The following is a 27,323-nucleotide window of genomic DNA, read 5'->3' as shown; positions in this document are numbered from 1 at the left end:
GACGTAGTGGCCGCGCCGCGGTAAAAGCTTGTCCTGCCTGCGTGGAGGGAGCCTAACCGACTCTGCAGGCATTTTTGCTAAAGTTGTTCTCTCTCTCTCAAGAGGAAACAAGAACGAAGGAAAGTAAGAAGGAACAAAAGAACGAAAAAGAGGAGAAATAAGGAAAGAAAAGAAAGAAAGTATAAAAAGAACATGAGTCACTCTACTTTGTGAAGGTGGTTGACCAGCGAAGCTGTTCAGCAGAAGACATGGAGGTCACAAATAATTTGCATACCCCCCTCAGCGGAGGTCACAAACATTGCATACCCCCCTCAGCAGTTTTCAAAAGCTTCACTGGACATTCATTTTCGCTGAGCCGGGATGTGTGGCGAGTAAATATTTTAACATGCATTAGGATATAGACTTAAGCCGCTATTTTTCGCGCACATGTTTAATGTTTAGCGCAATGTGCGACTGTTGCCGACGTCAGTTCACCGAGGTTCACGGCATGCGCCTTCACGAAACGCGGGGGCAACGTCACGCAAAGTTGCAGATCACGGTATGCAGCTACGGCCTTCCTCGCTGCCAAAATTCGTTGTCCGTTTACAGGTTCTACAACCTTTCCGCCCCAGAAGGCTTTTAGGACGTTGTGGGTCGTCAGTTATGATAGCATCATCAGATCGTCATCAAATGCGAGGCATTCGTCAGCCGTCACACCCACTCGTGTGTTACAACCGCCACCCTACGAGTTGAGCGATTCCTGAAGCAGTACAGCAGAACTGCAACACTGGCTGACATCGGCACACTCGTCGAGTCTGTCGCAAGCGCTACATGGGAGCGCAGCCAAGTGGCGTCTGCGGAGGACAGATAACGCGGCTTTCGTTGCAGCAAGAAATAAGCTGTCGGGTCACCTGAATTCTTTCGTGGTACAGGGAAATTCGTTGTAGTGATCTTCATTGAAGAGGCGTTCACAACACATGGTAAAGGCAGGAACGCAGCAACGTATTCAATCCTTTGTATACATGTAATTTTGTTGTAGACAGGTTCGCTCTAGAGGCGTTCGCCTGTTCATTATTGCCTCGTTCGATCGTATGAATTTGTTTGTATGCTTCCTTTTTGTTACTTTGTTTGCTCATTTGATTCATTGATTAACTGACCGATTGATTGGTTCCCTAAATGATTGATTGATTGGTTGGTTGATTAATTGATTGATTGATTCCTGCCGCGAATACGCATTTTTCATAGATATTTGCGCTCTGCACATAGATAATTCAATCGAGTGAAGGCTCTGTTTGTAAGTGCATCCCGATGCCTGGATGTCCTGTGCGCACTGCAATTGCAAGGTAGACTAACTAACCCAACTTTCAGTAACTGTAACTCTAACTCACTTCCAGTATCCTACTACATTCAATTGGAAATTTAGTCTGCAGTCAATTTGTCCACCCCGGTCAAGTTAATGTATTTTTTTTTCTTCCCGCGTTTTTCTGAAGGCATCGCAGTATTGGCAAATTCAAGTCGGCCAAATGGTAAGAAAATGTCCCTGTAAGGAGACGAAGATTTGATTTCACTGCTTTCTCTTTCACTCAATAGACTGAAAAAGAAGTCACGCAGATCCCATTCACTGTGGAAGTCGGTCTAAGCGAAGCCGCGAGGCGAGCCGGTTAGACGAAAATCTGTATTAGCATCGGCGTATACCTTTCTCTACTTTCCCTTCACCCAACTAAGGCCTTGGGTGCTACCACTAAGTTCTCGGGTCATCTAGCGCGACTAAAGGTTCATTCATTCATTCATTCATTCATTCATTCATTCATTCATTCATTCATTCATTCATTCATTCATTCATTCATTCATTCAGCCCCGGTAGCTGCATGTCGATGGGGGCCAAATGCGAAAGCACCAGTGTACTTAGATTTAGGTGCACGTTAGAGAACCCAAGGTGGCTGAAATTATTCGGAGTCTCCCACTACGGCGTGCCTCATTATGAAATCTTATAATCAGCGCGTAAAACCCCATCACTGTTTTATTTTTATTTTTTGGGACTCAGGAAGAGTGCTTTATCGAAGACCCCTAATTGGTTGTAGTCTTTTTTTCATATATATTGCTTTGTTTCTCCTCTCATCAACGTGAACGGAAGAGCCCAGATAGTCGACATGTCACACGCGATTGTTCCATTCTATCTTTCTTTTTTTCCGACGATGCACTTGTCAGCGGGCTCTGTCCTCATGTTCAACAACCTAATCGCAGCCAGGAATTTTATTGGCGTGCGAGATAGGGGTGGGAAGGTCGGGAAGGAGTTGGATTACTGTACATATGTATACGCCTATATCATGCGTGCGCTCCCAATAGACATAACCACACATATCAACTTAAGAAGTGGTGGCAGTAGTTTACGATCACAGACCCCTCTCCACATTTCTTCAACACTACATCAAATCTTCAATGATACTTTATCCCGAAGGAAATGTGCCGAAGAGTGATTAATATAAGACGAAAATCGTACAGGAACGGGTAAAAAAAAGGGGGGGGGGGGGCGTAACCAGCCCCACTTTGTCGACGCACTCATTCCTGTTAGGCGCTCAGCACCGACCGCAGATCCCTCTCCCTCTTATGTCGCCGTTACATCAACATTCGACGATACACTTCTATCCTGAAGCAAAATTGTCGAAGAGTGGCTGAGACTACACGAAACGCGCGCAGGAATGGGTCGAAATGGGTGTTGACGGCCCCGACTTTGTCGACACACTGATTCCATAGTTCGGCGCACAGCACCGCCGAATTCGCGATCTCGCCTCGCACTGTCCTCCTTGTTCTTCCTCATTCAAGCGGCGGACAGAGTTTTGAGCTGTGATTCCGGGCGACGCGCTGCCATGAAGTCCCTGACCAAGTCGACAAACTCTTCTCTCTTGTCGTTGTAGACCCAGTGGTTGGCCCCTTTTATGGTAACGACGCGTGATTCGGGAAACGTCTGCTTGATGGCTTTGATGCTCTCGTTCCTGCGAAGAAGAAACACTCTCGGTTTACCCAAGCCAAAGCCCAGTGCACGCGCGCCAGACAGAATGTACACGTTCGTCTCGGCGGTTGGCAAACTTAACTCTAAAAAGCGCAACTGTATTCCATGGGCTGTGCTTCCACGTGAGTGCTAAGGATTCGCGGGAGAGACCGATTTCAGACACGTTTGCGATAACGCTTGCAAATAACTTAACCAAAACTTTCGCGATGCTGATTTGTCGATTTCCAGGCACCTAGCGTAAATTCCTTTCTTACTTTCTGTTTTTTTTCTTGCAGTGGCAAGGTTCGGGATGCCTTCAACAGCGTTAGTGCGCAAATTTACTGATTACGTTCACGCCAAAATCTTGACAGTCCCGGCTAAATCATTCGTTGAGACACCAAGCGTGTCCTGACACAGTTCCCTGATCAGTTTTTCGGTTTCATATTATGATCATTTGAACGGCAGAGCAATTGGTTACAACTCCCATGCAGACCATGGTTCCAAAGCCAGGCAAAGGTTGCAACTGAACCATCCATTTATAAACATAACGCGAGACAAACGTGAGTACAAATTAACAAACGTACTGGCAAAAGTACAGGGTTGAAATCTCACAATACTAGACGCGCCAACAAGTTCACAATTGTCAAGACAAATTAACAATCAGCCCCTTCTAAGGTGTTCCGTTTATTTCCAAGTTCGCTGTTCACTCGTGGCAGGTGCTCTGGAATTTCACGACACGGTGCTATACAAATTACACCAGGTACAATAAATTCCCAATTTCCTTGCGTAGCTGAATTTTCGGGTGTTCATAATTCGCTCCAACACATGCATCCCTCACTAAATTTTGGATGCGAGGGTTCGGCTTCCCATTCTCCAGCGACGCATAAAACGTTCGGCACGCAAACCCCGCCGTGACAGCCGTGAATCGTATTATGCCGGGCTGAGTGACTCGTATGGGCAGAGGGACTCGTGATCGTATTATTTCATTTCATTTCATTTCATTTCATTTATTTTTTCCCTTAAAGGCCCGAAGGCATTACATAAGGGGGGAGCAAAATCAAAGTCAAAGAGAAAAAAATTTTTTTTGACAAAAGAGAACAATAACAAAAAAAGAGTATGTAACAGTAAAATGTTCTTGTCACGCGTATACAATGCAAAGTAAAATTCACGGGATTGAAACACGAGAAAAAAAATGCTGGTAGATGTTAGCCACGAGAAATGTCTCACATACTACTGCAGAACGCTATGGTGAAATGCGAACTGAAAATATGCAGAAGATAAGAAAACAACAAAAAGTAAGGAAGAAACACTAAAAAGTATTAAGCGAACTTCATTTCAAACATTTTTAAGGAAAGAAGCTACAAACGACACCCATTAACCGTTATCGCATCCCTTTTGTTAGAGGGCAACAAGCAACGTGCTCTTACGTGATGTAGACAGATCTGTCGGCTGAGATGAACAGTGCTTCGACGTGGGAGATTTTGTTGTTGAGGTAGTGAGCATCGCACAGTATCTCGAGTTTCTGTCTGATGACCTTGAGGTTGGCCTGCCACTCGAACGTACGAGGTCCCTTGCGCAGGTTCGCTAGCATGTAGCTGCGGACGTAGGGTTTCTGCCGGGAAAATGGCACAAACGTCGAATGACCATTACAGAACGTGACCTTAAAGAAAGAAAGTCACAGCAGATTCGTGCGAGCTTCCAGAACGACAGCCCAATTGCCATCGGAGCTTATACACATTTAAACGTGGTACGCGCAACTGCCAAAACAAGCCTCTCCGCCATTTTCTCCAAATGTAAGCGCGGTGTTACGTCCAGGTCTCCCAGGACAACGGGAAACATTCTACGCACTTCACGATATAACGCCACTGAAGTGACAAAAAGGAAGAGGGCTGGGTAATTATCCCCAAAATACACCCAATTAACCTACTGTACTTAAAATTTGGCCCACACATCACGCCCAACGTGTCTTTTATTCCCTCCAAATACAGAGTCGACTTCCTACAGGAGCTTCGGGGACCGACTGGAGGACCCCTTACGCGAACACAATTCGTTTTTCGTAGAACTTGATGCAACATGTTCGTAAAATCGTGAAACGAACCCCGATCCGTAAAAATTTATGGCAGATGTCTCTATTAGCATGCGCGTGAGGTCTTGATGTAGCAAGACGTGTTGGAAAGTCCCTAATTCACGTTCCGAAGTCAGATATACGAACAAAGCGCTTCGTCCGTGTCAGATCAATACTGCGCCCAAAGGATCACGTTATCGGGCTCCCGTTTGCTACGTATTCTTTGGCTGAGCAAAGCATGACGCAACAAGCATAACAGCAAACGTCAACACAGAGAGTGCTCTGTTGTTCTTGTGTTTAGGTTATGCACGTATAAATCAAAGCATTCGGTTTAAGCGACAACTGACAATTGTTTATGAGCAGCCCAGCGCAAGCTCGGCTACATGCTCTTTCACGAGAAGGGGTATTACTCACGGTCACTTCTCTGCTGAGGTATTCATCGGCCAGCTGAAGAGCCTGATCGAGGCTCATGTCCGGCGACAGCAACGACAAGATGTGTTCCATCGCGTTTACTTGCCACGGCAGCCACACACTGAACAAGTCCTGCGGTAGGGCGGTCGGCGCGACGTCCACCGCCACCAAGCGCTCCACCGCAGAGGGCTGCGAGAATGAATTGTAGCGACAAGAACGCGATGAAAAAAAGAAAGGAGGAAGAAAGAAGAGAAATAATTTCGGCAGAGACACTTAAGACTTGCTTACGCGTGAGAATATGAAAGCATTACTACGTTTGTACATCTCGGAACGTCATGAACAAGGTCGTGTTAGACACGCACGATGTGGTGCCGCACATCCTTCCCACTGGCTGCGACGTCACGTGACCAATGACGCACTCACTAGGCCACGCCTTTATACAGCCACATGTACAGCCACATGTACATACAGCCAAAGAGGCGAGCACTAGGCACACCATTGTAGCAGGGCACAACAGTGGAGAGGTCGTGGTGACGGGAACTTGTATATGCAGAAGCGTCACATAAGTGCGTCCACGTAGGTTTCGCGTTATCTAGAGCTAGGACGTAGTCAGTTCGTGATCTCCAAATTGCATGCAAACCTATAGTAATATCAGGGTTTCAACACTGCTATTATTTTTGTCGTCTTCCAGTGCCAGAAATTTTACGTTATACCAATTTAAGTATATCTGTGTACGGCAAATACAAGTCGTATGTTGTGCCAACAGTGTACTGCGTTTGTACGAAACAAAAATACGTGCTGCAACGATTCTGTATAGGGGGAAGTGTGCTGGTCTCGCATCCCTGTGGCTCGAGTTCGATTCCCACTCAGTCCGAACCATGCAAAATTTTCTTGTCGACGACATTGCTTTATTCACGGGAACTTATTAGAGAAATGTGACTCAATCCGAATGCTTTTTGAGGTGATTTTACTCTTTGCGCCGTCGGCCGTTTTTTGGCACCATCGCTTGGTCGCGTCGCCTTCAACGACGCCGGACTTTCGCGTAAGCCAGCAGTCTACGGAGAAACCAGGAGACAATTTTTATAGCGCGCGTATAACTGTGAAGTGCAGAGGCTGCATTAAGCGAGTTATGCGGCGCTATTCGCAGCCGTTTCGTATGATGCGGCATTCCCTGCTGCTGCGTTGCAGGGAATGTGCGTGCGGGAATTGCAGTGTGTGTTCATTACACGGACAGCATGCCGAAGGAACAGTATTCCAGTATATATACCGTTCATCGACATTACGCCTCATCCCCCATCACTGCCCCGAACAATAGATACAATTGGCGTACTCACAACAAGCACGGTGGTAACTTCGGAAAAGAAACCGACTGAAGGTACCGAAGACGACAAGATCCAGGGCATGCTGGAGCATCTACATGTATGTCGTATGTTGTTGTTTTTTCGCGACCGCATTGAGCGTGGCTGCCCAAATAGCGCCGGCCCCCAGATTATACTTCTCTATTCCGCATCGACATTCCGTATATGTCTTCGCGGACAATACCTGCCCTCAGTGTGCAATGCTGACGTTGAGGGCAAGTTTTGGAAATATGTGTACACAACATCGAAATGGTCCGCGGCGTCATAAGCACTGCTTCGGGATTGTGCATACAACTCTATGCATGCCTCTTTATCTGTTCTCGTTATCCCATAACCCCACATTCTTCGCTCGAGCAAAGTGCACAGAATAAGCTATATATAGAGCCCGCTGGCTAAAGCTCACCTTAATTGAATAAATTTTCTCTTTCTTATTGCCCGTGCGCGCGAATACAGATGCTGTAAAATAATTTACACCCTTAAATGTGTATAAGGGTGCAGACCGGTGTATAACTTGCACCCTTACACTCTTAAATGTGAATAAGAATAAATAAATTTAAAACGCACACCTCTGCACTCTTTTTGGGATGTAATTGGGGGTGAGTTAGGGACCGATTTACACCATTATACTGCGTAGATTATTTTACAATATGCCCTGTCGCCAGTTGGCTCCATTTTTCCCGCACGTGGACATGAGCATCCACGTGCGTGTAGCTGCGGCAGACGCCGTGGCCGCCTGTATACCCAAGATGGCGGCATATCCGCCGTCAAAAGTAGTTTTCACCTTCCGGACCTACTATCAAAAGCAAACTCGCCCGGTTATCACTCTTTCATGAAATTTACTATACTAACCCAGACTTTTCTTTAAATTACCTTTTCATATCACCCCCTTACGCATCACCGTGAATTGACCACAACGTCAAGATAGAAGTACCAAGTTGCCGTAGAAACATCTTCTTCAACTCATTCCTGCCCTAGAAAGCATCCGAATGGAGTTACTTTCCCGCCTCGCACGCCAGCGATCCGGGTCATTCATTTTCTCAGACTGCATATCTCAAATTGTATAATGTGCAACCACTCGTCTCTAACGCCATCAACCATTGAAAGCAAAGCAAAGCAAAGCAAAGCAAGCAAGCAAAGCAAAGCAAAGCAAGCAAGTAAGTAAAGTAAGTAAGTAAAGCAAGTAAGTAAAGTAAGTAAATAAATAAACATACCCCAACCAAAAGTGTATTATTTCCGAAGAATATCTCAGTGACATTATGCATAGCTGGCTGATCTTCATAGAGTATATAGATTACGAGGGTAATAAATACTTTCCGAGAGGTGTACATCGCTGTGGTCCGTTATTTTCCCGAGTTTGAAACGTACCAGAAACCAAGTTGTCGAGCAAGGGCAGGTCACCGTCGACACCCCAGCAGCCTCAGTAAATCGTCAAAATTTTGACAAATCTGAACACGTGCTAACCTGTAGAGGCAGCACATGCAACACGAGCGATCGCTGCTCTCAGCCAATCAAGCAGAACCAAGCAGAACCAAGGCAAGAAATACGAAGAAGAAAGACTAATACAGTAACAAGAATATTAATGGAAGATAAGGAGTAGATGATTATTTTTAGGAAGACCCTACAAACACATAGGAACAAATTCATTAAATGTTATTAAAGCATGTGCCATGGAGAAACGTCAGAAGCATCTTTGCAGCGGGATAGGCAGAAGAAGCGCCTTCTCAAGGGTCCGCAGCACAAGGCGTGCATCGACATGAACACTGAAGAGAGCTCCTTGAGCGCCAGTCTTTCGAGCGCTTCCAAGTGTGAAATACGCGAGCTACGTGCCCTTTCGAACACGTTTGGCACTTTTGAGTAGATGCACTGCTGAATGTCTGAATTGGAGAAGCGATCGCCGAAGTGTGACGGCGGGCGCTCGCTGACCTTGGTGACGGCGAGCTTCATGGCCGCCCGTCCGCCCATGCTGTGTGCCACGAGGGCCACCCTGGGCAGGCACCGATCGTGCAGGAACAGCTCCAGGTCGGCTCTCATCAGCGCGTAGTCCATGTCGTCCGTGTGGGGGCTGTCGCCGTGGTTGCGCAGATCCACAGCGAACACCTGCGCGTAGAGATAGATTAGATAGATTAGATAGATAAATAGATTAGATAGATAAATAGACAGACAGACAGACAGACAGACAGACAGACAGACAGACAGACAGACAGACAGACAGACAGACAGACAGACAGACAGACAGACAGACAGACAGACAGACAGACAGATAGATAGATAGATAGATAGATAGATAGATAGATAGATAGATAGATAGATAGATAGATAGATAGATAGATAGATAGATAGAAAGAAAGAAACGTTATTGTAATAGCAGTTGATTTATTGCTCAACGCGAAGGCAGCCTATGCTAGAACAAACTGCTTTGCGAAAGCGTTTGGGTCCCGCCCTCAAGTGCTGTTGACTCTGCATTTTTTTTATCCGTAACAACCGTACGCATGGCGCTAGAGTCGATTCGTATGCATGAAAACGGTTGCACGGATATGCGTGCGGTGTTTCACGGCCGTGTTAATTTGACGTCACTGCGCAAAAAACTGAAAAGTTTGAAGCCCAACATGGCGACAACCAGGAATTTAAGAAAAAGCTCTAAGGGCGGTTAAAAAAAAAAGAGCAACCTAAAGTTGAGCTTCATTTTCTTTACCAACAATAATCATATTTCTGCGAAATTAGGATGGAGTATAGTTCTAAAAAATTATTACGATAGCCTAAACTGGTTTGTTTCAGTGTCGGGTTCTTTGACGCACTTCCCGCGTCAGATTACGCATCTGACGCAGCCTGCGCACCTCCAGCGTCAGATTTTTTTTCTCTGATACCATAAAACGAACGCAGCGGTTTATATTTAGTCACGCAGAAGAGGCAAAAAATGACACGGAGAAAGAAAAATGTTCTCTTGGTATGGTTCTTATATTCCTATCTTACGTCAGTGACACGGCGGGTCAGAAACGCAAAAACCTACCGGTGCGCTAGTGAAACTGAACGGGTTCTAAAAAGAAATTTCGGACCGAACCATTCCCATGGTGGCCGGTTAGCCAGCGAAGCTGTTTAAGTGATTAGGTTTCCCATTATAAATCATACATTCACACACGTATAAGACTATATATCAACTTTATTTATTTCGAAACGATGGTTATCACCGCTTCTTCTTCGGCCGTGCGCTAAATGCTTGGTCTTCCCCATTTTCCCCATTCTTTGTTATAGTTGCTACTGCTGCAATGGTCTACCTCTGCAATGCACATTCCGGTTCTTACGCACCGCGGCGGCTACCGCGGCGCACGTCCCCGTGTTTTCCCGCCACAACTGCCGCGCCGTTGTATCGAGGGCAGACGACAGCAGACGCAGCCGGCAGCAACGGCGGCCAGCGCGGGTGCACTCCCCCACTGCGGAGGTGCAGCGCGCGGTGAAGTCACGTGTCCTTTCTTTCTTCTGCGCCGTACTATCGCTCATTATCTTTTTTTTTGTTCACTTTACGGATGTTGGCCTGCCCAGATACTCCCCCTACGAGACCACGCAGCGCCGCCATCTTTTTTGTTCACTTTACGGACGTTAGCCCGTCCAAGATGCGTGGTCTTCTGAAGAGACCACGCATACGGCTCATTCATACATGTCCGTCAGTTGAACAGCTTCGCTTTAAAAAAACAACCTCGAAAGGACACACATCATGTTTGTGACTTGTGTTGTAATGTCTAATGTGTGTGTTGTTCATCATTATTTATAAATATTATCTAGCTTACGCATTTTCTTTTTCTTTCTTTCCTTGAATCGATTCAGTTACTAATAGGTTTTCTTGGCGCAAGGGTCAGTTCGGCCAAAGAGCGTCGGACACATGGTAATATTGAGCTGACAATAGTATGCATGAATCGTGGATGGACGAGAAGAATGGGAACGGTAGGGTTCGATTTCTGTTAGTCACAACCACTGTGGATGATAACACGGCTGTAAAGAGGCCTAAAAAATCAACCACTGCGTGCATTCGTAAAATATGCATCTATTAAAAACATGACAACTAGTTTTCTGAGTATGTAACGTTAAGACTTTGTGATAGCCTGCTCGAAGGAGGCCAATATCTTCTCCTTCTACTTAACTCATACTTGAAAACAACAATATACCATATCGGGCACTGCAGTGTCATGATCGTACCATCAATCCATGTAACTTTTATAAAACATTTTGCGGGACCGAAACAATTTAATCTGCTAGACAGCCGACACGTCAGAACTCTGGGACGTAAAATAAACAAAAACAAAACGTTTTAGAAACTTTATCAAATCTATGTAGACTCTTAGTACAGGCACACATGACGAACAACATCGGTAGAGAGAGAGAGAGATAGAGGAAGACCCTACACAAGCCCACAAATATTTTATTACGGAATGCAAGCTTCTCTGCAACGCTGCGAGTTTTCAATGACAGGATTTAGTATTTTACCAGACAATATAGTTAAGTGTCTTAGGAGTACTCACAGTGAGCATGCGCTAACCATGTGCATACCTTACTGTATACATAGTTGTCTCTTCCTGTCCGTGAGCAGGATTCCTTGAAACTTAAACCACCCGTGCGTAGCGGTTTGGTCGAGTTGGTATTATGCGTGATCCGAAGCAAGTATTGCAAGTACGTGCTTCCACGGTTCATTTACTTTCCTTTACTAAATTACTTTACGCACATGCGGCAGTTTACGAATTGCAGCCGGTGAGTTTGCACGGCGTATCCACTTGGAATGAATTTCCAGAATGACAACAGTTTGCCTATATGGGCCATGAAGCCCGCTGTAAAAATGCACTGTTGTTATCACTTTTTTTAACAAAACGCTGTTGTATGCATTGAAGCACAGAAGTAACAGGAACAACCGTGTATTTCGTCCCATACTTCGGGAAATTATACCACAAACTAGTGTCATTCTGGAGATTCACGTAAAGTGGGTACGTCTTGCCATCTCACCGGCTACAATTCGTAAAGCGCAATGTGTGCCGTAAAGTAATTCATTAGGAAGCTAGTTAGTTAATTCTTGATATTAGTTGAATATTCGTTTTGATTTCCCGCGCTATTACTGTCGGCCTCTTTGAATAATCTCGCTCAACAACAGGAATTATGCTACCTGCCACAGGCATTTTTTAGAAGGAAGCTGTTTGTGCAGACCGTGTGCCGTCGTTGTCGGACTTCGTGAAAAAGGGGCCATGAGACCTAGTGGGACAGGAAAAGAAGAGCTCAACAGGGGGAAAGGGGTTGGAGCGACCCCTTTCCCTCTGTGAGAATGCTGTCTTGTACGCGAATCTTATACGGTTGTCACACGGTGCATTTTAGGCGATCGAGCCAGATCGGCATCGAAATTATCGGCGATTTATTCCACCCTGCCGAGACAGAAACAAATGTTACGCTGGTGTGGTTTGCCCCCATCGAACAGTGCCCAGCGAATGAAACGCCGTGAAGTTGTTACTCTTGACTTCAATAAAACTTACAGTACTTGGAAACCAGCACTCACTTTATTCGCGTAGCCCAGGTAAGGACTAAGCTGCCTCGTGTAGTCGCCATTACGCACGCGCAGTGCCTTCCGGCTTCTACGCTCGCGCCATTATCTCGGCACGGCAGCTGCCGCCATCGTTACAGGCTGCGCGGTCGCATGTTACGACAGCAGTTCCGGGTTCTTCAATTTTTTTATTTCGCCAGCCGAGAGGGGAAGGGGGACAGTTATCATATTTGCCCATGCCTCCGTCCCGTTGTCAGACTAAACGCCGCACTCAACAGCCGCGTCACATCAGGGAGGAGCTTTGCGCCGATCCTAATTCTCTTGCATGCATAATTATGCGAACGGCAATTAAAATTTGAAATGGGATATCTCGAAGCACAGATACGCTAGAAGAATCCTTCCAACTGACACTGTGTAGAAACACGACTGCCTCTAACTTTTCAATAGAAACATACACACTTAATGCAGTCAACGAAAAGCTAATTATTCGATTTTATTTAATTGGGCAGCCCACCGCAATAATTATCGTCTCACTTTGTGTCCCCCTGGCCACATAACTTATCTGCACAGATATTCTTCGTGTGCCTCCCAGTGCCTAATTTTAATAAAACCATAAAGCTTCATTTTGAACACCCTGTATATAGCTCACACTGTTAAATCTGAAACAGCAAAATACACATATGCGCCGTATATATCTAAAGGAATACTGCAGCGATTCAGTTTGGAGTCACCATAAATATCGCTTTAAAGATCACAGCGAGCATTTGACGCACAGCAGACAAAAACAAAGGAATTCATAGGAAAAGAAGCAGTGATATATATGTGTATTACGTTACGACCCGTCGCCGCGGCCAGCGCTTTTGAAACCGCGGTCATGTTCTCCTTGCAGCCAAACAGTGCGTGCAGCGCTACAATCGGCGGCAGTGTGGACGCAGTTGCGGCGTCGTCCGGTGCGTGGAGAGTGTAAGAGAGGCGCACGGCTCCGTTCCTGAAAATAAATAAATAAATAAATAAATAAATAAATAAATAAATAAATAAATAAATAAATAAATATGCATACCGAATGCACTCGTTTGAGTTTACGCGAAGCGAAGCTTTCTCGAAGCCAATAATTAAATGCTGCACATAAGACCGTTCATCATCTGCACCGTGTTTTGCACAACACCGATTAGGTGCTTGCCTGGCAGTGTACGCGGAGAACGCCACCAGAGGAGCCACGTGACCCACGTGACCACGTAATAGACTACCTCCGGGATCGGCCCAGCTTACTGCTTCCCTGATCCAGAATTATTTGGGGTGCGGCCGACCGACCAGACGCTTCAATCAACGAACGAGGCACTCGAAGGTGCATATTTGTCGCAGTGGCGATGCATGCGTGCGTGCGTGCGTGCGTGCGTGCGTGGATGGATGGATGGATGGATGGATGGATGGATGGATGGATGGATGGATGGATGGATGGATGGATGGATGGATGGATGGACGGACGGACGGACGGACGGACGGACGGACGGACGGATAGATGGACGACCGTCCGTCCGGCAGGAAACAGCAGCCGACTGCTGTTTTCCTGCCACGTCATTAGGACTGAATATCCGACCAACACTTAACAGAGGGCAGTGTTCACAAAACAACCGCTTTCCGTACGCTTTCCTGCTGGCCTTCCTTGCTAGAACTCCCAGGCGTGGTCCCAGGCGTGACCAGGTGGTGGTCGTCATTGCAGCGTTTATGACGATTACCGTTGTGGAACAAGATACAACCCAAAGGGCATAAACTTTTGAAAGAATATATGCGCTGCTATTTCTCACAGTGGGCATCGCGCTACACACTCTTAAAACGAAAATTACGCCCTTTGGGTCGTATCTTGCCACACAGCGATAATCGTCATCTGATCTTGCCCGCATTTCCTTTCTCTCGTCATCTGTCTTGCCCGCATTTCCTTTCTTTAACGCTGCGAGCCCCGTACTTCCATGTCCCGAACGCCTTGCGCGTTATGAGCATGACACAGCATTCTTGACAGGAAAGTAGCGAGCGCTGAGTTCTCAAGAAAGGAAGCGCAAGCAAGCGAGATGACGGTTATCGTTGTGGGACAAGCCCCAAAGTCTGTACGGCCATTCCTCCTTAATGGTAAAGACATCGTCCGCATAAACAAGCTCCCAACTTCTTGCCATTCATGCAGATGACACCTCTTTATTCTTCAGAGCCATGCATTTGCTAGATCTTGAGCAACAAGCCTCACATTGTTTGCACTCTATTCTCGAGTGGTCCAGATACAATTCTTTAAACACTGAAAAAAAAAACGAAAGCCGTGTTTTTCAGGCCTCGCAATAAGCTGCCCCGCGTGCCACCACTTTAAGGGTGGGTTCGTCACTCATCCAAACAGTTCCATCAGTCAAAAGTCTAGGCGTCATCTTTAACGATAACCTATTATACAATGATCACGTCGAAATGTTGGTGAACAAACTTTCAAAGGTTGTCCGCATTTTGTGTTGACTGAAATACTTCAAGCCTAAGCGTATTAAGCAAATGTTGTATGTTGCGCCGTTTTCTTCCGCTGGTAATTGTTGCTTACTGGTTTGGGGTACCACATCTTTTACCAATATCAACTACTTGCACCTCAGGCCTTCAAAAGAAAGCTGTTCGAAATATTGTGAAGGCTCCGCGACTAGAACATGTCTTTGAGGCATTTGGCATAACACCCCCCTCCGCCCCCCCCCCCTTCCCAGGTTGTACGAAATTTTACTCCTCAGACGGTACAAAGCAAGTTTTATAAAAAAAATAACTGTTTTATGTTACAGCTGTCCACATTGATATCCAAAGAGCCTACGTACTCAACACGAACAAGTTTGAAATGGTTTATGCGTAGGACCCGTGCAAATTATGGTTGTCAAATGTTGTGCTACACTCTCCCGCATTGATTAGACAGAGAATTTAAATCGATGCACGTAAAGCTAAACAATGCCACATTTGTTATTTTCTGTCGGTTATCTTGTGTTTGTTATCTCAAAGCTGTTTTTCTTTGAAAATGCTTTCATGCTGTTTAACGCGATAGCGTTAAGGGCCTAGTGCCGCAGAAGATCCGGCGGCGCCGAAGTCCCGCGTCCGAGGAATAACTTTGTAAAGAATGAAAGACAAGGTATGAACAACTTTGGTGATAGAAGAGTGTTTGGGTATGCGCCATTCGAAATATCGTTCCGAACCACGCATACCCAACCAGTCTTCTGTCACCAAAGTTGCTCATACCTTGTCTTTCATTCTTTACAAAGTTATTCCTCGGAATTCTGAGAACTACCCACAAACAAATGACATGAAGAAAAACAACACTGACGGCGCATACTTTTCATGTTAGATCTTCTCAGACTGAAATATTAAGAGTGCGAAATAATAACAGGAGATAGGCCCACGCATGAGGCCGCGTTTCTACCAGTAAGCTTGCCTTCGTGCATAGCGTTTGCCGTCAGCGTTTCCCGGTAAACGTTACGGTTACATGAGCTGCAGTTGCCGGGAAGCGTGAGAAGCAGTCAGGGGTCTTTGAATGCTATCGCGTTCCACTCTTAAAGGCGCAGCTTAAACGTCCCCCAAATGTTTGTTTGGATGTTCTCTTATACCCCTGCCGAGCCTCTGTAGGGTGCGTCGGTCTTAAATTGTCAAGCCTTCTCACTGGCTTTTTGCCGGCGCACCCAACATCCTTATGATGGTAAAGAAACGTATTGTATTATATTGTATTGTACTGTGTTGATATATCATGGCCAATCGCGGAATTCGCGTAAATTAAGGGCGTGCAAAAATTTCGTAGTTCAATTTATTTATATATGCTACAATCCCTGGCAGGGATTTTGGTAGGGTGGGATATATGCGATACATGATTTGGTGCAACAAATTGGCTGAGAAAAGAAGAAACATAAGAAAAAAAAGGTATACAATGCAATATATGTACTCACACACATATTCATAAACACACATACACACATATATAGATACGCCATAAAACCCTCGGTTCATAGAACGCAATATAGTGTCAATATATAAAAAGAAAGCATTACATATGAATATATAATAACTGTTCTTGGAGTGTATTGTGGCTTCGTTTCTTTCGGCAAAGTCGCTATACAAAGCAATCACGTACCTCGGCTGGCTACAGTAACGGGCGACTCCGTGTCGACGCCAACCCATGCAAGTTCTCCTGGTCGTAATCACCGTGGCGTGGCACTGCGCGAAGCTCGCTAAAGCCAGACGCTGAGGCGTCGTCCACAGCGAACGCGCCAGCTGAAGGCCTCGCGTCGCAGCCATGCTGGGAGTAGCCCTTCCCTGCAGTGCGTGGGAGCAAACAAACTGGCAAACATTCGCGTCGTATATAAATTAATAAGCGTGGTGTCAGCGCGCACCGGCAAACATGTAACACCATCTACGTACACAAACGTGTACTACATATCACACTCGACGACCGCAGACACTCGCTGTCAAAACGCTGGCGTGAGGAAGCGCAGTAGCAGCAGCGAGCGAAGTGACCTTCGTACTGAGCATCACTCCAACGCAAACTGAGCGGCGAGAATGCAGCACGCGAAAGGGTGCGAGCGGCAGTCGCAACTGGACAGCCCCGACGCAGATCGCTTTCAAGATAGGGCGCGCGCGGCCGCGAAATACAATGCCGCCGCAATGCGCCACTTTCCTGACGTGTTTCCTCCCCACTTTCCAGTCCTGTCGTATGTGTTCCTTCACTTCGTCTTCATCTTTAGCGCTTTTTTTATGAAAAAACTGTCACTTTCCTCCCTTGCGAGGATGGGCGCACGTTGTATACAATGCCGCCGACACCCCCCTCCCTACCCTAACCTCGGCGCCAGGCGCCCGACGAAACACGGCGTGTCCCCTTCCCCACTTTCCTGTCGGATTTCACTTTCCTGACATGTAAATTTCCTCCCCACTTTCCAGTTCTGTTGTATGTGTTTCTTCACTTCGTCTGCAGCGCTTTTTTTATGAAAAACTCACTTTTCTCACTTGCGAGGCTGGGCGCACGTTGTCTTTTACGAGCTCGGGTTTGAGCGCGCTGGTACTCGATCATAGTGCATGCACGTCCCTCCTATATACAGCGCATTGCGATTCAAGCTCACGAAGGCATCTTGCGCACCGTTTACATCAGTTCGCTCGTCATTTTACAGTTCCTTTTGTGTGCGTGCGTATATGTGCGTGCGTGCGTGCGACATGTTTACGCCACGATCTGTTTGAAGTGGTTTCCCAGATCTTCGCGCTCTGCTCGACGGCGTCGTATGTGTGTGCTTGAGCGCCGAGTGAGAAATCCTGTCCGCTTGGGTGTTCACACCTCGCTCGCTGGTATTTTATCTTCCCGCATATGTTTAGGTATGCGCTTGCCTCAATACTTGTGCACCGATCTCTGTAGAATTGCCCAGTGCGGTGGGGACGCAACAGTTTCGCGTAGTTGACTTCAGAGCTGCAGATTTTGTTTGTTGAATATACTAACTGGATGCCCCGCAACACAATCCCGATCCTTGGACTGTGTAGTGGCAATCATATCCAACTGCGGTCGAAAGTCTGAGCCGGATAGAGGCTCGATCGCGATCGAACACTTCATTTGGATGTGCCCGCAGTTCGACACAGAAAGGAAAGCGATGGTCGACAGCCTGAAAAATAATGGTATTCCGCACAGGACCTTTGAAGACGTCGTTTTCCCTGGAGGGCCTGCGGTCACCAGGAAGAGGGCGCTGCGACTGCCGATTGCCTTCATTCGAGACACAGGGCTCTTCGACAGCTGGTGACACACACTGTGACACTCATAGAAGGGTCAGTCGGAACAACTGCCAGCTATGTATGCCAGGCTAACCCCGCCTGCTGCAACACCACCACCACCACCGCAAACGGGTGTTGTTTCTCAGTGCACGGGTACTTTCGATCGCGATCGAGCCAACTCCAATCGGTTGCTGCTACGCAGTCACTTTCGATCGTGATCGAGCCTCGCTCCGAATCAGTAGGTCGTGATACGCACGTCGTGATCGAACTGCCCAATGGCGATAGGAAACCAACGTAAGCAGTTAGAAAACGAGGCACAACAAGAAGGAAACATAGCCGCAGAAATAACTCCCTAAAAAGGCTGTTTTAACCAACAGTGCAAACAGGTGAAAAAATGAAACGATAAATTAATGGAAATGAAAGTGCGTGAAAAAACAACTTGCCGCAGGTGGGGAACCATCTCACACGCGAAAGGCGGAGGTTGCGGGATCGTTCCCCTCCTGCGGCAAGTTGCTTTTTCACCCACTTTCATTTCCATCACTTTATCGTTTCATTATTTCATTTATCAAGCACGATTAATTTCCCCTATGTTGTCCTCAGTGTCAGTGTTTGTTGACTTCTTATGATAATCTCGCATACAGTGTTTTATCAAGATTTATTACCATTTTCCCCATGTCCCACCAACGTTTTGCCTATTGAAGGTCGTTATTTAGCCTAATTTGATCCTCAATGGAATTTATTTTTGCATAAAGGACACAGTCATCAACGTATATCTTAACACGGACAGAAAGATCATGGATAATTTCATTTATAAAAACAAGGAACAAAACTGGTCCAAGAACCGAATATGGCTCGACACGCACGCACAAAATGAAATCACTAATTATTGAATATGCGCATTAAATAATAACAACGAATTCTGTTTTACTACACCATCAGCAAGGTTGTTCCTGTGCGTACATACGAAAGTACGTATGTACGTACGTACGTACGTACGCACACTCGCTGTATTATTCCGTACACAAGTGCCAGCAATTAAAAGCACGTCAGTTGAGCTAGAACTTGGAGTAATCAGCTTCCAAAATTTGTCAGGTGAATTTTTATAAATAATGGGAGTTGAGCACTAAAATAGCTTTGTTTATCAAGTGCGGTCTGACTTTTCAATTTTCGGGACACCTGCTCAATAACCGTGGCTGTGCAAGCGACAGCTGACTTTGCCCGTTTCTTCAGGCGTTTTAACCTACGCTGCAAATGCAACGTTTCTCTGCTAATCCAAGGATAGCGCTTACAGGACGTCTTGGTTATCTTTGGAATGTAACGCTGAACACATTCATGAATAATGGTTTTGAAGACAAGCCACAAATCGTTTATACTGCATGGATTGTCTTTAAAATCGTCATAATGAAAGTCAAGCATGTCAATAATAAATTCATTGTGTACCCGTAGGAAATCTGGGAAGCTTTTCATATAAGCTAGGTTGTTTGAGTAAACATCTTTCAGTGTCAATAAAACTGCCTTGTGGTCTGATATACCAGTAGCAACACTGCAGGAGGCGTTTGCTGCAATGTTACCACTTAAAAGAAAGAGAGATCTAAAATGGATGCAGAATTGTGCTGGATTCTTCTAGGTTCGTCTAAAACGTGCATAAGATACAAATTAAATACCAGGTTCAGCACGTCACTCTCCGTCAAATTAAATGATTGGGTTGAAAAATTGGACCAATTGAAATTAAGGGCCATAAGTATTCTGTATTTTGCCTTTTACATAAGACTGAAAACATTCTTTTAAGTGGTGCAAGAGAGTGACAGAAGAGCTCGGAGGTTCTATACACAGCTACAAGAATATACTTCATATTATTTGAATAAATTTTACAGAAAATGCCCTCGACTCCATTAATGTCGGGTAACTTCGTGAGTTGCAACGATGATTTAAGTAATGCAGCCACTCCTCCACCTCGCATGTCGCGATCTTTCCTAAATACCTTGTAATTATTTCGAACGAATTCCCCGTATTCCGTCGTATACACCTTCCCTTAACAACGTCTCAGTCATCATCACAACGTCAGGGTCATGCGCAAGTAAGAGACCTTCCAAGAGAACAACTTTGTTCACAACACTACGACTGTTAAAATTTCAAATTCGCAAACATCCTGCTTTTGCTTTTCTGGGTCATTAAGCTTAAGAAACCTTACGCCGCTTGTTTTCCGCTTTGGCCATGGCGAATAATGTCCCGTCTACAGTCAAGTTATCAAAGACTACCTTGGCACCTTCTGCCCTTTCTTGTGCAGAACTTTCCCCCAAGTTCCTTTCTTATTTGACGAACGCCAAAAGAGAAGTCCTCGAAAACAGATATCTTGGAAGCCTTGAGTTTGGGACAGGCCTTCAGTGTCGAGATATTTTCGCGGTAATCTAGAAACCTCAGAATTACGGGACGATAACCATCTTTTTTTTTTCTTTCGCTTTTTCTTTCCCAACCTGTGACACCGTTCTATCTTCCAGTAACATTTACATGAAGCTTTTCAAGAAACACAGACTATCAGAAGTTTCACTGCTTTGTTCTTCAATGCTATAGATTATCAAATTATTTTTCCGACCCCCATTTTCTAATTCACCCACTTTGTTTAATAAGCTTGAAACATTTTGTTCCAGTTCAGCCACAGTGTTTTTAAGGACACTCACGTTCTCCTTAAATGTGCCAACAGAGGTCCCCTTAACTTCTAAGCCACTCGAGCGCTCATGTAAACTTGCTACATCCTTCTCAAGCTTTCCTTGTTTGTCAAGACAGCATTGATTGTAGCAGTAGTGTCATCCTGCGCCGTTAAAAAAATTTCCAACATTTCCTCTGTTAAGCTAGGATTCGACTCGACGTAAACGCAAACTAGAAGGCTTATTTTGAAGGGGACAATAGACAGAACACACCTTAGGCCAAGTGAGCACAGCAGCAGCAATGCAAGAAAAGATAATAATAGCCGTCGACACTACCATAGCACTTCATTCGTGAATGATCACTAACCTGCACAACAAAGCAGAATGAACTGAGCACCCTGTCTGATGCACTGCTACCAAGCCCACTGTCTGAAACAGTCAGGGGGCCTCTTATTATAAGCAATGGAAGGACCACGTGATGTGACGTCACCGAAGCAGTAGCCGAAGCTGGAGGCAGACACGAAGGGGCCAGGAAAGGCTCGACAATGCCGATGAAAAGGCGGAAGTAGGCTCATGCTGATGACGATATCCGGGTGATAGGCAACTGCAGAAATCAGTCGCCCTTTTTTGGGAGGAAGACGAAGTGCTTCTCTTGCGGAACACATCTCGCCCGTCTCTGTGCTTTTCTGGACTTCTCACTGCACCTGTGGGGTCTACCGCCCCCTCCATCGCGGTGATGGATGTACAACACCCCGAGGATCCTCCCGGTTCCCGTTCACCCGCGGACATCGGTTCGAGGAAGCGAGGAAATACATCGAGTGGTAGCGAGGACACAGAGCTGTACTCCGCATCAGGTGACGAGTCCTCGGAAGACAGCTTTCGACTTGTCCAGTACCGCAAGGCCAAACGAAGAATTATCAACTCATCTTCGGCGTCCAGCTCGAACACAGTGAAAACAGCGCCTCAACGATGGCCTCACTCCATCCTGTTTGTGCCACAGAACGCTACCGACAACCTGCGCGTCCTCAACAGGCAAGCACTCTCCGTGTATCTCGAAAACACTGTGCCAAACGAGATTAAGGATGTCAGGATAAACACTAGGCGAAACATCCTGGCAATTGATGTGATGAACCCGAGCGCGCTGACCATACTACAACATGTAACGCAGCTGGGAAACATCAAGGTCCGATCCATCATGCCAACGAATGGTGCCACAATAACAGGAGTCATCTATGACATTGACAATGAAATTCCTAATGCAGACCTCCCAGTTCTTATAAAACCAGCAAGTGAACGCAACGTCATTGTGCATGTTTGTCGCCTCGGCAACACACGTTGTGTGAGACTAACGTTCAAAGGCGACTGCCTTCCACCCTACGTGAAGGTCGGCCACTTTCGCCATCAGGTTCGCCCATTTATTCCAAGACCAATGCAATGCTACAATTGTCAGAAGATAGGCCATGTGAAGGGTGTCTGCAGAAATTCGGCCGTGTGCCCTCGATGTGCCGAACCCCACTCAGAAGACAACTGCAGCGCAATCAAGTTGAAGTGTCCTAACTGTCAGGGTGATCACTGCGCCTCCTCCAAAGACTGTCCCCAGATCAAGAAAGAGATCACCATTCTTAAACAAATGGTGAGAGACAACTCTACCCACAAAGAGGCTGCTGTGAAAGTACGGCGAAGACGACGTCACCGTCGAAGGTCTTCACGACGGAAAACATCAAGTTTTCAAGAACAGTCAACTCGTCAAGCAGCATCACCAGCGAAAGTTTCCAGCCCTCCGAACACCGATGTTGGAAGGGAGAAAACTGCCAGATCTCTCTCCACAAAGGAATGGCCGCCACTTCCACGTACACGACCGCCAGAGGAGCCGCAGCAGAAGCCGCCCCCAGTGCAGCAAGGTGCTGTACCCGAGCAGTCGCGGAACACAGATGAGCAAGTGATAGCACTTATTAGGCCTTTAATGAATGCCATTCGCGTGCTGCTAAGCAACATGCACACACCGTCTGCCAGAAGTGCGCTTCAAGTACTGGACGCTCTGAGTCCAGTGCTGGCAACCCTTGAGTAGATCATGGCTCCACAGCCACGGTCTTTTAGGGAAGAGGTCCGACAAGCAGCTATTTTCCAGTGGAATGCACGCGGACTCAGAGCGCGCCTTTCGGATTTCCGTCGCTTCGTGTACGCCAATATGTTTCCCATTATCGTCATTTGCGAGCCGAACTTAACGAACACAATCAGGCTTTCTGGATATGAATTATTTATGTCGTCAACTGTTTATGAAAACAGTAAGGTTTTGGTGTGTATTCGCCGTGACCTCACCTACACTCGTCAGCCTGTACCACCTAATGACAATAATCAATATATATGCCTAAACGTAAGGAAAAAGAATTTGGCCTTTACTTTTGTGGGCGCCTACCTATCTCCGTCAAGTCGATTTGATCACAAAAGACTGCAAGACATCCTTTCCTCAACCTCCAATCCCTGGGTCATCATTGGAGATTTCAACGCCCATCATACACTCTGGGGAAGTCCGATGATCAACGCAAGAGGCAGAGCTCTGGTATCTTTCGCCTCCAGTAATGAACTTTGGCTGCTGAATGATGGAAGTCCTACCTTCTTACGTGGCTCCACCTACAGCAGCTGTCTTGACTTGGCTTTCGTCTCACGAAGCCTTGTCAGACGTGCAGGGTGGTTTGCGGACATAGAGACGCACGGAAGTGACCATATCCCCACGTACATCAAGATCAGAGGATTGTCCCCTTCCAAAATACGGGATACAATCCAAAGAGTGGACTGGCCTAAATTTCAGTCTATAATGGAAGACCACTGCGACGCCAATCCATCTTTCGACTTGGAAGAGGCAATTAAGAGCGCGGTGCAAGACACTATGCGCACTCTCACATGCTCTTCGAAACTGAACGAATTTGACGTGGAACTAGAAAGACTTCGAGCAATCCGACGACGTGCTGAACGAAGGTACCGACGTACGAAAACAATGGACGATCTACGGACCGCCAGGCGCACGCAAAAGAAGATACAGCGCCGGTTAGACAAGCTCGAATCGCAACGTTGGGCTGCCTTCTGTGAGTCGCTAGATCCACGCAAGCCTTTATCGCAACTATGGAGAACGGTGCGCGGACTGCGGACACTTCCCGTACAGCGATTCCCATTCAAGGCACTTGCCCTCTCTCAAAAGAGATCGGAGATTGACGTGGCAGAGGATTTCTGCGCCAGATTATCCGGCCAACTCATAGCTACCAACACTTCGTCGCCTTCGATCAGCTGTCCGCCACCACGTGATCACCGGTTGGATCTACCATTCTCGATCCACGAACTTAAGGCAGCATTAGCTTTGTGTAGCCGCACATCAGCGCCAGGACCTGACGGAATTTCCTACCGAGCTCTGTGTCACCTGAGGGAGCGAGCGAGAGGCGTTCTTCTTGAGGTTTACAATGAATCTTGGAGAAATGGCACGCTACCAACAACCTGGAAGACAAGTCGCCTTGTTCCACTGCTGAAGCCTGGCAAGTCGCCGTTGGAGCTCTCATCATATCGCCCGATCGCGTTGGCGAGCTGTGTGGGCAAGGTAATGGAGAGGATGGTCCTAGGACGCCTGGAGGGGTACTTGGAGTACCACAACACCTACCCAGATGCCATGGCGGGCTTCCGACGCGGTCGATCATCGATCGATAACGTCGTCGACCTGGTCACCTACATTCAACATGAGAAATGCCGTAAGCGTCTCTGCGCGTCTTTATTCCTCGACTTTAAAGGGGCGTATGACAACGTTACGCATGAAGCCATCCTCTCTGCTCTCGCAGAGGTAGGAGTGGGTGGGCGGATGTTTCAATGGATACGGAGCTATCTATCCATGCGATCCTTCTTTGTAAGCACGGAGGAAGGCCATACTTCTCTACATTATAGCTACCGCGGCGTCCCCCAGGGCGGTGTACTTAGCCCCGTGTTATTCAATCTAACACTAATTGCTCTGCTTGAGCACGTGCCAGCCACAGTCAGGGTATCAATGTACGCGGATGACATCTGCATATGGGCATCTGCAGTAACACGCCTACAGCTGCGAGCGAGAATCCAGAAAGCCGCCACACAAACTGTTCTCTACCTTCGTAATCGAGGCCTGGAAATTTCCTCAGAGAAATGCGCACTAGTGCCATTTACGCGCAAACCCATGGCCAACTACAGTGTAATGATAAATGGCCAAATAATACGACGGGTCCGATCGTACAAGTTCCTAGGTGTAATAATCGACAGGGACTTGTCATGGAGCCCACACGTATCATACATGAAAAAACGGTTAACAGGCATCTGCCACCTGTTCAAGTTTTTCGCTGGCAAGACCTGGGGAATGTCGCCAAGTGCGATGTTGCAACTGTACAGGGTGCTTTTCCTAGGATTTCTGCGATACAGCTTGCCAGCAATAAACAACACTGGTAAAACAAATCTACGCACAATACAAAGTCTTCAGGGTCAAGTGCTCCGGATCTGTCTAGGCCTGCCTCAGAGTGCTTCAACAGTGGCTACGATAGCAATCGCTGGAGATCACCTTGTCAAGACCCACATTGAAATTGAAGTGCTCAGGACCCATATAAGGCATCTGACCAGGACTCCTCGTCACCACTTGGCCTCCCTAACAGCGGACAGACCACACACATCTTTCAGCCGGACGATAAACGCATATGACGAATCATTGCCAGCTTGTTTTACCCCGGCTGCGAGACCTTCGATTCCTCCATGGTGCCTCGCTCAACCAAAAATCAACCTCACAATACCTGGTATCTCGAAAAAAGCTGATCTATCATCGCCAGCCCTTAGACAACTCACGCTACTACATTTGTACGAGAACTACCGTGATTCTACGCATATTTACACTGATGGATCTGTCCTTCCAAGTAGCACCGCGGCGGCAATCGTCATACCGGCGAAAGCTACAACAATCAAGTTTAAGACGACCCACGCGACAACATCGACGGCAGCAGAGCTCGCAGCGCTCTTTACTGCCCTTCATCACATTGGTGATGAACCACCACATAAATGGACAATATTCTGTGATTCGAAGGCGGCACTGCAGTCTCTACTGTCACCTCTACGACGTGGACCACACGAGCAACTAATATTCCATATTACAGAGACTTTGCAACATATAAGTGAAGCAGGCCATGAGATAACCTTTCAGTGGCTTCCAAGTCACTGCGGGATTATCGGCAATGAACGGGCGGATCACGCTGCCCGCTCAGCCCATACTGAGGAGCGCTGCGTCCCGATTCCTCATTCTAGACCTGACGCCGCACGGAAGCTCCGCCTACTTGCTCGGCAGTGCACCGCGTCGCAATGGAATGAGCCACATTTAAGAAACACGCGACTGTACTCACTTGACCCAACATTAAGTCTTCGAGCGCCATCACAGCTTCGCCGTAGAGACGCCACGCTTTTATATCGACTTTGGTTGGGCGTTGCCTTTACTCAAGCCTATGCATTCCGCATAGGGATGACCGACAGCCCAACCTGTGACCACTGCGGCCATGAAGAATCAATTGGCCATATTCTGTGTGCCTGCCCGCAGTACAGTACACAGAGGGCATGCCTTCGCCACGAACTTGACAAACTGGACGACCAAGCGCTATCCGAAAACAGAATTCTACAACATCGAAAGGACCTACCGTCACAGAAGAAGGCCGTGCAAGCGCTATTGCGCTTTTTGCGATCTACCGGCCTGAGTGAACGACTTTAACTGGAACGCCTTTTTGTGTGTGTGCCTCCATGTGTGCGTGTTTTTTTTTCCTTTTTTTAGCGTTTTCCTCTCTGTCATCTTTCTAACCCCTATCCCCCATCCCCAGTGTAGGGTAGCAAACCGGAGACTCATATCTGGTTAACCTCCCTGCCTTTCCTCTTCATTCTCTCTCAGTCGCCCTTTAGTGTACCCTAGTGATGGCCGGACTTGAAGAAAGACAGCTAGGGCATGCACAGGGCTTTTGATTTATCATATATTGTTTCTTTCCTGATTTCCTTTTTTCCTCTTACGGAGTTACTCGTGGCAGGTTTCTTTTATATTGCCGTCACCCATGAGATTATCTCAGCCTCTCTGACTTTCCGCTTAACGTTCCTTGTTGCCGTGTTGCTCGCCACACAGGCCGCATACTTGCTGGTAGGCTTCCTAGTTATTTTCCTCCACTACGAATCAATGTTTTCCTGTGCAATTTGAGCACTTTCCCAGCCCATTTACATTTTTTCCATATTCTTCAGTCGTTCTTCATAATCAATATTACTGTGAGCTTGCTTCACTTCAAAACTTGTCCAGCCAATATTCCCCTACACGTCCCCATGCCGTGCCCAATGCGAGGCGTCCACTCACCTTTGGTCGCCATCGAGTCCTGATTGCACCCTTGACTGCAAGTAAACCTCATTTATAAACGTAAGTCCTGGAACCATTACATATTTCCCCATACCCTGGAGTACCTCGTGACTATTACATCCCCACAGCGCTCCGCGTTTCATTATGGCCGCATTTCCTTTCCCCTTTACCGTTATTGTTTTTACAGCGAAAGCTGTACATGACTAACCTTCCATAGCTTTTTCGGCGTCCGGCAACAGAAACGGACTTTGCGATTAC

The 27,323-nt window shown here is 46.8% G+C and overlaps 1 protein-coding gene across 1 annotated transcript in view; it reads right to left on the bottom strand.

The window, feature by feature from the left end:
* Positions 1 to 2,056: 2,056 nt before the first annotated feature.
* The window catches only part of LOC135904623 (sn-1-specific diacylglycerol lipase ABHD11-like), a 35,279-nt gene continuing 10,012 nt past the window's right edge, over positions 2,057 to 27,323 (bottom strand). The window contains exons 2-7 of the mRNA XM_070534039.1: positions 16,438 to 16,619; positions 13,146 to 13,302; positions 8,726 to 8,899; positions 5,448 to 5,633; positions 4,396 to 4,580; positions 2,057 to 2,972 (exon numbers count right to left, since the gene is read on the bottom strand). Coding sequence (XP_070390140.1) covers positions 2,798 to 2,972; positions 4,396 to 4,580; positions 5,448 to 5,633; positions 8,726 to 8,899; positions 13,146 to 13,302; positions 16,438 to 16,601 — 1,041 coding nt within the window. The 5' untranslated portion in view covers positions 16,602 to 16,619 and the 3' untranslated portion in view covers positions 2,057 to 2,797. The remainder of the gene's footprint in view (positions 2,973 to 4,395; positions 4,581 to 5,447; positions 5,634 to 8,725; positions 8,900 to 13,145; positions 13,303 to 16,437; positions 16,620 to 27,323) is intronic.

This window comes from Dermacentor albipictus, chromosome 2, assembly GCF_038994185.2.
Source record: "Dermacentor albipictus isolate Rhodes 1998 colony chromosome 2, USDA_Dalb.pri_finalv2, whole genome shotgun sequence".
NCBI classification, from domain to species: Eukaryota; Metazoa; Arthropoda; class Arachnida; order Ixodida; family Ixodidae; genus Dermacentor; species Dermacentor albipictus.
The sequence above is the reverse complement of the archived record's forward strand: the minus strand, read 5'-3'. Positions and strand labels throughout refer to the sequence as shown.